At 45.3% G+C, this 10000-nt stretch overlaps 1 protein-coding gene across 3 annotated transcripts in view; it reads right to left on the bottom strand.

The window, feature by feature from the left end:
• slc46a3 (solute carrier family 46 member 3) overlaps positions 1-10000 on the bottom strand; it is a 23717-nt gene that overhangs the window by 8844 nt on the left and 4873 nt on the right. Inside the window, exons 2-4 of one of the 3 annotated variants that reach the window (XM_042311586.1) lie at positions 8803-8827; positions 8399-8611; positions 1935-2811 (exon numbers count right to left, since the gene is read on the bottom strand). In XM_042311586.1, coding sequence (XP_042167520.1) covers positions 1935-2811; positions 8399-8581 — 1060 coding nt within the window. In that variant the 5' untranslated portion in view covers positions 8582-8611; positions 8803-8827. The remainder of the gene's footprint in view (positions 1-1934; positions 2812-8398; positions 8612-8802; positions 8828-10000) is intronic. The other 2 variants (XM_042311585.1, XM_042311587.1) reach the window with 2 other exon arrangements.

Below are 10000 nucleotides of genomic sequence, written 5' to 3'. Positions count from 1 at the left end.
AACCCAAAGGTTGTGTGTTCGAATCGAATCACGGACAACTTTAGCATTTTACCTAATTAGCAACCTTGCAACTACTTACTACTTTGTAGCTACTTTGCAACTTCTTAGCATGTTAGCTAACCCTTACCCTAACCTAACTCCTAACCCTAACTTTAATCCCTAACGCCTAATGTTAGCCACCTAGCTAACATTAACCTTCTAGCTAAACATTAACCACCTGGCTAGCATTAACCACCTAGCTAAACATTAACCACCTAGCTAACAAAATGGATGATGGACATCCACAAATTAATACATACCATACAAAATATAACATATAATACTAATTGGAGTGTCCCGGATTTACGTTTACTCTGTGACGTCTACCCTCGAGTCCAGGTTGTCCCATCCTACATCCTGATATTACCAGATTCTGACAAATAGATGATGCTGCTCCTGCCATTAGGTGAAAAAAGTTTGAAGATATACAAAACCCAAATTTGAAAATTACATTGGTTTCCTTACCCTGCAAGAAGTCTATCGACAAGGTATGTCAGCAACCCATCCTTTGGTTTTGTTTGTCACTGTTTCAAATGCTAACTTTTTTAGCAACTGTGGGAAAAAAATCCAATGCAAGTCAATGGTACCTATATTAGCATTTTCACACTTCATGATCAAATCTAATTTGGTTAATTTAGTGTAAATGTAATTTAGGTGAACTATCCCTTTAACATTGAGGTGGGGTGGGGGTGATTCTCTTAATCACCCAATAGCAGGAACTGCACCATCTAGTGGTCAGAATCTGGTAATATCAGGATGTCGGACACAAATCTAACAAATGTAATGACTAATTTCTCTGAACAGGGGAAAAAAAGAATCATCTAAAACCCCCGAACCGCAGCACCATACTACCAGTCAGAAACAGAGAACTGATACTGTATACTCAGTCAGTGGGTGGCTGGGTGACCACTTCATTTTTATTCCTCATGTCAAACCTATTATTAGAAAGAAAAGTGGGCCCAAATGGGATGTTGGGTACTATATTTATTGAATATTATATTTACTATATTTATTGAATATTAGATGAATCCTATAAAATGAAAAATAGGCCAATTTGGGTGTAATGAATTAGCTTCAAATTATATTTCAAGAAAATAATGTTGTATGAATGCTAATCTTATCTATTTCTAAGTACAGAAACCATTTCAGAACAATCTGAGATGGTGGGCGTAGTGACATGAAACGACCTGTCAGTCATGTCACAGTAAAACTATATGGTTCCATTTATACTACCATATAAACCTTTACAGGTGATGTTTATGGCCTTCAATTTGCCCTTTCTGCTTACACTTATCCTTTCAGATCGACACGAGGTAGCTAGAGGTAGGCTCCGAGGTAGGCTCCGAGGTGTTCTTGACCACCAGACCAGACTAACTGGGACACCGAGGTGTTCCTGACCACCAGACCAGACTAACTGGGGCTCCGAGGTAGGCTCCGAGGTGTTTCTGACCACCAGACCAGACTAACTGGGACCCAGAGGTGTTCCTAAACACCAGAGCAGACTAACTGGGACCCAGAGGTGTTCCTAAACACCAGATCAGACTAACTGGGGCACAGAGGTGTTCCTAAACACCAGACCAGACTAACTGGGGCCCAGAGTTGTTCCCAAACACCAGATCAGACTAACTGGGGCCCAGAGGTGTTCCAGCTCAGGAATAACTCCAGGCCCAAGGCATAAGTTAACCAACACTTGGCTCACATCAGGGTTGGGGTCAATTCCATTTCAATTTCATATTTCCATTGAATTATATTGACAAAAATTCAGAATAGGAATTTCAGTTTACTTCCTGAATTAACTGAATTTAAATGGAATTGACCCCAACCCTGGCTCACATAGTATAGAGTTCTCTATTCACAGGACCATGTTACCATTGAAAATCCTCCTTATTCCTTACCCAGGAACATCATGAGTGTGGTCTTGGCGAAGGCCACCAGGGTCATACCCGCCATGACACTCAGTATCCCTATGAGAATGATGACGAGGTTGGGCACGCCGCAGCGAGAGAACACAGTCACGCCCACGAAGCTGGTCAGGAACACCGTGGTGGACAGCGCCGAGCCGTAGCCAATCAGGATCTCGGTCCAGCACAGCGGCTGGTTGAGCTCGTACAGCGTGATCATGGAGAGCCCACCCATGTTGGTGAAGGAGAAGGAGGAGAAGAGGAGAAGGAGGAGCACCAGGAGGACGTTACGCCTCCTGCTGGCCCCTGCAAACAGCTGGTAGACCCCGCAGGCCAGCTGATGCATGGCGGTGCGGCGCGGAGATCCATCCAGGGGGTCATCTGGAGGTCGTTGGAGCGTCTCCTCCAGGATGAAGACGGCGTAGAGCAGGTTGAAACACTGGAACAGAGCAGAGGTGAAGAAGGGCCAGTTGAAGCCTGCTGCTCGGAGGAAGTATCCCGTAGAGAGAGAGGCCACTCCAGACAGCAGGCCGATCACCATGTCTATCCCGGCCATACGCAGGGTCTTCTGCTGTCCGTCCTCACACAGGTCAGCGATGTAGGAGAAACAGCCACCCAGTAACGTCCCCGAGCCCCCGAACAGGGCGCTGACGAACGACGAGACGATGAGGAGGTAGAGGTCGAGCTCGAAGAAGGAGACGGCCAGGAAAGACAGGGCGTAGAACAGAGAGCCAATCAGAGGCAGGATGATGGTGATCTTGCGTCCGCGCTGGTCGCTGTAGGCGACGAGGATGAGGGTGACGACCAGAGAGGGGATCATGGAGAAGAGCTCAGTGTAGAGGGAGAAGAGAGACGCCGCCTTCTGCACCTCCTATAACAAACATGAAAAAGAACAAGGTAAAGAGAGAGACAGAGACAGAGACAGAGAGACAGAGAGAGAGACAGAGAGAGAGACAGAGAGAGAGACAGAGAGAGAGAGACAGAGAGAGAGACAGAGAGAGAGACAGAGAGAGAGACAGAGAGAGAGACAGAGAGAGAGAGAGACAGAGAGAGAGACAGAGACAGAGAGAGAGACAGAGACAGAGACAGAGAGAGAGAGAGACAGAGAGAGAGACAGAGACAGAGAGAGAGACAGAGACAGAGAGAGAGAGAGAGACAGAGACAGAGAGAGAGACAGAGACAGAGACAGACAGAGAGAGACAGAGAGAGAGAGACAGAGAGAGAGACAGAGACAGAGACAGAGACAGAGACAGAGACAGAGAGAGAGAAGAGAAGAGACAAACTATATTAACATCAACATGGAGAAGAGCTCGGTATCGAGGGAGAAGAGACAAAGAAACAAACAACATCATGAAGGTGAGGGAGGGGGATCATGGAGCAGAGATTTTGTGACTGAAGCAAAATCGTTGTTTTTAGCTGGAGTGCCGTGTGTGTTTACCCCAGATAATAAAAACACAATCAGTTAAAACACACAAGGTAATGGATAATAGCCACAGGGGGAAAACAACACACAGTCGGACCGGGAGATAACCATGACAAATTACAGACACAGTCAGACCAGGAGATAACCATGACAAATTACAGACACAGTCGGACCAGGAGATAACCATGACAAATTACAGACACAGTCAGACCAGGAGATAACCATGACAAATTACAGACACAGTCAGACCAGGAGATAACCATGACAAATTACAGACACGGTCGGACCAGGAGATAACCATGACAAATTACAGACACAGTCGGACCGGGAGATAACCATGACAAATTACAGACACAGTCGGACCGGGAGATAACCATGACAAATTACAGACACAGTCGGACCGGGAGATAACCATGACAAATTACAGACACGGTCGGACCGGGAGATAACCATGACAAATTACAGACACAGTCAGACCGGGAGATAACCATGACAAATTACGGACTACATTCCACGGAACACCAGACTCTCTTTATCCACAGTGATTCATTTCTGATTTGATGCAATCATGAAGAAAATAGGAAGTATACAACAGAAAAAAGGAGAAATGTGACAATTCTCTGCTCTGTTATAGGCCAGTAGACAGCTCTACGGGGAAATATAATGTTATTTATGTCAATCAGGATTCAAGCAGAAAGAAACTTAACTCTCGTCTCAACCACAACAGGTGTAGATGTGGTTCTTGACTTTTCAAACCCAAAACAAGAAGGCTTTTTTTCCTGATCAACAAGTCATTCAGACATATTTTCTCTGTGTCTTTCAATGGCCACTGACTGCGCCGTCTTTTCAGACTAGGCTATAACAGAAAAGCATTAAGGCTCTGCTTAGCCAATCAACCAAATCAACTGGAGAAACCAGTTGAAACCAGTCTAATGAGACGTGACCTTTCCTAGTTGGTTACAGTCTAACCATGTTAATAATTACAGTAGCCTGCTAGCTGGCTCTGACACTTATCGGGTGAGGCACGGCTTGCAAACTATCACCGATTACAAAGGGAAGCCCAGACGTGAGCTGCCCCAGTGACGCGAGCCTACCAGATGAGCTAAATGCCTTCTATGCTTGCTACGAGGCAAGCAACACTGAACCATGCATGAGAGCACCAGCTAGTCCGGACGACTGTGTGATCACGCTATAAGTAGCCGATGTGAGTAAGAACTTTAAACAGGTCAACGTTAACAAGCCAGACGGATTACCAGGAAGTGTAATGCTCTGACCTCTACTTGACCCGGTCTGTAATAACAACATGTTTAAATCAGACCAACACAAGTCCCTGTACCCAAGAACGCCAAGGTAACCTGTCTAAATGACTATCACCCTGTAGCACTCACATCTGTAGCCATGAAATGCTTTGAAAGGCTAGTCAAGGCTCAGATCAACAACATCATCCCAGACATCATCCCAGATCACCAACACAGTCGTGAACAGGGCACGACAATGTCTCTTTCCCCCTCAAGAGGCTGAAAAGATTTGTCATGGGCTTGCAGATCCTCAAAAAAGGTCTACAGCTGCACCATTGAGAGCATTTTGACGAGCTGCATCACCGCCTGGTATGGACACTGATTGGCATCAAACAGCGGACGCTACAGAGGGAAGTGGGTACAGCCCAGACCTCTATACCAGGTGGTGTCAGAGGAAGACCCTACAGAGGGTAGTGGGTACAGTCCAGACCTCTATACCAGGTGGTGTCAGAGGAAGGCCCTACAGAGGGTAGTGGGTACGGCCCAGACCTCTATACTAGGCTCTACAGAGGGTAGTGGGTATGGCCCAGACCTCTATACCAGGCTCTACAGAGGGTAGTGGGTTACGGCCCAGTACATCACCGGGGCCGAGCTCCCTGCCATCCAGGACCTCTACACCAGGCGGTGTCAGAGGAAGGCACGACAGAGGGTAGTGGGTAAGGCCCAGTACATCACTGGGGCCAAGCTTCCTGCCATCCAGGACCTCTATACCAGGCGGTGTCAGAGGAAGGCACTAAAAATGGTCAAACACTTCAGCCACCCAAGTCATAGCCTGTTCCCTCTGCTACGGCATGGCAAGAGGTACCAAGGCACCAAGTCTGGAACTATCAAGACCCTGAACAGCTTCTACCCCCCAAGCCATAAGACTGACAAATAGTTAACCAAATAACTACCCGGACTGTCTGCATTGACCCTTTTTGCACAAATTTTGCTACTGTTCATTATATAATCCTGTTGCCTGGTCACTTTATCCCTACCTATACTGTATGTATGTACATATCTACCTCAACTACCTCATACCCCTGCACATCGACAATGGTACTGATACACCCTATATATATGATTCAGAACATGAAGAACCATATTTGTTTTGGTAAAGAAATAATACGAATTATAACATAAGGAAGGGAAATTTCACCACCATATACACTACGTGGACAAAAGTATGTGGACACCCATTCTTATTAGTGGATTTGGCTATTTCAGCCACACCCGTTGCTGACAGGTGTATAAAATAGAGCAAACAGCCATGTAATCTCCATAGACAAACATTGGCAGTAGAAGATCTCAGTGACTTTCAACATGGCACCGTCATAGGATGCCACCTTTCCAACAAGTCCGTTTCTGCCCTTCTAGAGCTGCCCCCCCCGGTCATCTGTAAATACGGTTATTGTGAAGTGGAAACGTCTAGGAGCAACAAAGGATTAGCCGCAAAGTGATTGGCCAAACAAACTCACAGAACGGGACCGCCGAGTGCTGTAGCGCGTAAGAATCGTCTGTTCTAGGTTGCAACACTCACTAGCGAGTTCCAAACTGCCTCTGGAAGCAACGTCAGTACAATAACGGTTCGTCGGGAGCTTCGTGAAATGGGTTTCCATGGCCGAGCAGCTGCACACAAGCCTAAGATCACCATGTGCAATGCCAAGCGTTGGCTGGAGTGGTGTAAAGCTCTCTGCCATTGGACTCTGGAGCAGTGGAAACACGTTCTCTGGAGTGATGAATCACGCTTCACCATCTGGCAGTCTGACGGACTAATCTGGGTTTGGCGGATGCCAGGAGAATTCTACCTGCCCCTATGCATAGTGCCAACTGTAAAGTTTGGTGGAGGAGGAATAATGGTCTGGGGCTGTTTTTCATGGTTCGGGCCCGTTAGATCCAGTGAAGGGAAATCTTAACACTACAGCATACAATGACATTCTAGACGATTCTGTGCTTCCAACTTTGTGGCAATAGTTTGCGGTAGGCCCTTTCCTGTTTCAATGCCCACGTACACAAATTGAGATCTAATGGTTTGTCGAGATCGATGTGGAAGAACTTGACAGGCCTGCACAGAGCCCTGACCTCAACCCCACCGAACACCTCTGGGATGAATTGGAACATCGGCTACGTGCCAGGCCTAATCGCCCGACTTCAGTAATGCTCGTGGCTGAATGGAAGCAAGTCCCAACAGCAATGTTCCAACATCTAGTGGAAAGCCTTCCCAGAAGAGTGGAGGCTGTTATAGCAGCAATGTTCCAACATCTAATGGAAAGCCTTCCCAGAAGAGTGGAAGCTATTATAGCAGCAACGGAGGGACCAACTCCATACTAATGGCCATGATTTTGGAGATGTTTGACGAGTAAGTGTCCACGTTTCTAAAAATCCCCTAAGGGAAAAAACGAATGGTGGAAAAACTATTGGAACCATTTCTCTGTTTGACCGCTTGGGCGGCAGGGTAGCCTAGTGGTTAGAGCGTTGGACTAGTAACCGAAAGGTTGCAAGTTTGAATCCCCGAGCTGACAAGGTACAAATCTGTCGTTCTGCCCCTGAACAGGCAGTTAACCCACTGTTCCTAGGCCGTCATTGAAAATAAGAATTTGTTCTTAACTGACTTGCCTAGTTAAATAAAGGTTAAATTAAAATTAAAGGTTTTATGGGTATTATGACACCTCCGCTGTGGGGCTCTATCTCCATAAATGATTTAGAGGATCAGAAGATAAGAGCAGAAACGCTGACATCGTGCCTCCACACTCCCAGCTTGTTGACCGAACAGAAGGACACTATGGGAATACTTGGATTACAAAGCAGATGAGGGCCAGCCCACAGGAACAACTAAGCCAAAGGTTTTACCAAGCAGTGCAGGTTTACTTCCAAAAATGACATTTTTTTTTTTTTTTTTACTATTTTACACATGACATTTGCACTGCAATGTTGTCGTTATTCTAATAAATTATAATTATTTTTAAGTAACAATGACATGAACATATATTATGCATGACATTCATGTGAGCATTATAATTATTATTATAATAATACATAATATTTATTATATTAATAATTATAATAATAAATAAATAAATATTTCTACAGTAACTAACCTGTTGGTTGTTGTCAGAGACAGGGTAGGTTGTGTTGGTTAGGTTCTACAGTAACTAACCTGTTGGTTGTTGTCAGAGACAGGGTAGGATGTGTTGGTTAGGTTCTACAGTAACTAACCTGTTGGTTGTTGTCAGAGACAGGGTAGGTTGTGTTGGTTTGGTTTCTACAGTAACTAACCTGTTGGTTGTTGTCAGAGACAGGGTAGGTTGTGTTGGTTTGGGTTTCCACAGTAACTAACCTGTTGGTTGTTGTCAGACAGGATAGGTTGTGTTGGTTTGGGTTTCTACAGTAACTAACCTGTTGGTTGTTGTCAGAGACAGGATAGGTTGTGTTGGTTTGGGTTTCTACAGTAACTAACCTGTTGGTTGTTGTCAGAGACAGGATAGGTTGTGTTGGTTTGGGTTTCTACAGTAACTAACCTGTTGGTTGTTGTCAGAGACAGGATAGGTTGTGTTGGTTTGGGTTTCTACAGTAACTAACCTGTTGGTTGTTGTCAGAGACAGGATAGGTTGTGTTGGTTTGGTTCTACAGTAACTAACCTGTTGGTTGTTGTCAGAGACAGGGTAGGATGTGTTGGTTAGGTTCTACAGTAACTAACCTGTTGGTTGTTGTCAGAGACAGGGTAGGTTGTGTTGGTTTGGGTTTCTATAGTAACTAACCTCATGGTGGCTGCTGGTGTTGGAAGGATCGCAGCGTGAGGTGTTGTCAGAGACAGGGTAGGTTGTGTTGGTCATCTCCTGCCATAGTCTCCTGTACACATACTGTTGTACCAAGGGGTAGATCAGGAAACTGGCAAAGGAATAGAAGGCTACCAGTGGCTCTACCAGGAATAACCCCTTCATTCTTCTCAGGGGGAGTGGACAAACAGACCCCTGGAAGACAAGGTAGGAGAGTTCAGTATACAGACAGAATGACAGACCGACCCCTGGAAGACAAGGTAGGAGAGTTCAGTATACAGACAGAATGACAGACCGACCCCTGGAAGACAAGGTAGGAGAGTTCAGTATACAGACAGAATGACAGACCAAGCCCTAGAAGCCAAGGTTAGGAGATTAATACAAACCTGGCAACAGAATAGATCCTAGACACTAAGAAGAGATGACAGGATTAATTTATTGTTTGTATTTAAAAGAACAAAAAAAGAACAAATTCTCATTTACAATGACGGCCCACCCCGGACAGCGCTGGGCCAATTGTACGCCACCCTATGGGACTCCACATCACGGCCGGATGTGATACAGCCTGGATTTGAACCAGGGACTGCAGTGACGCCTCTTGCACTGAGATGCAGTGCCTTAGACCACTGCGACTGCGTCACTCGGGAGTTACTGGATACGTTTACCCTACATATTTATCCTGTTGCTTTCCTTATTGTTGCTTAAAACAACAACATACACTGAGTCTACAAAATATTACAGACACACTAACTAATATTGAGTTGCACTTTTGCCTTCAGAACAGACTCAATTGGTCGGGGCATGGACTCTAAACAGAAAGCGTCCCACAGGGATGCTGGCCCATGTTGACTCCAATGCTTCCCACAGTTGTGTCATGTTGGCTGGATGTCCTTTGGGTGGTGGACCATTCTTGATACACGCGGGAAACTGTTGAGCGTGAAAAACCCAGCAGCGTTGCAGTTTGTGACTCAAACTGGTGCACCTGGTACCTACTACCATACCCTGTTTAAAGGCACTTGGGTCTTGTGTCTCTCCCATAAACCCTCTGAATGGTACACATACACAATCCATGTCTCAAGGCTTAAAAATCCTTCTTTAACCCCCGTCTCCTCCCCTTCATCTACACTGATCGAAGTGAATTTAACAATTGGCATCAATAAGGGATCATAGCTTTCACCTGGATTCACCTGGTCAGTGTATGTCATGGACAGAGCAGACGTTCTTAATGTTTTGTACACTCAGTGTAAATACACACTCTAAGCCACCAGGTATAACACTTTCACTCTCCTCAGGGGAGAATGGACACACAGATCCCTGGGAAATTGGGTATTGAATTTATGTTATTTATTTGGGCAATGCAACAAGATGTAGGCCTACATTGGATGACCAGAGGAGAGCACCTAAAAGTATTATTTAAAAGGTGTAGTCAGTTTGTTATCTCAATATCAAATTATTTCTGGGTAGCTTACTTGCCTTATTAAGTACCTTTCAATTAAAATTGTCCCCCCCCCAAAAAAAATATATATATATTTAAAAAATTGCAAGAGCAATTTCTCAAGAATTTTTGCTAGGTCTGTCAGAGTG

The sequence above is a fragment of the Oncorhynchus tshawytscha genome, linkage group LG33 (assembly GCF_018296145.1).
Source record: "Oncorhynchus tshawytscha isolate Ot180627B linkage group LG33, Otsh_v2.0, whole genome shotgun sequence".
Classification (NCBI taxonomy): Eukaryota; Metazoa; Chordata; class Actinopteri; order Salmoniformes; family Salmonidae; genus Oncorhynchus; species Oncorhynchus tshawytscha.
Note: the sequence above shows the minus strand (reverse complement) of the source record. Positions and strands in the feature narration are given on the sequence as shown.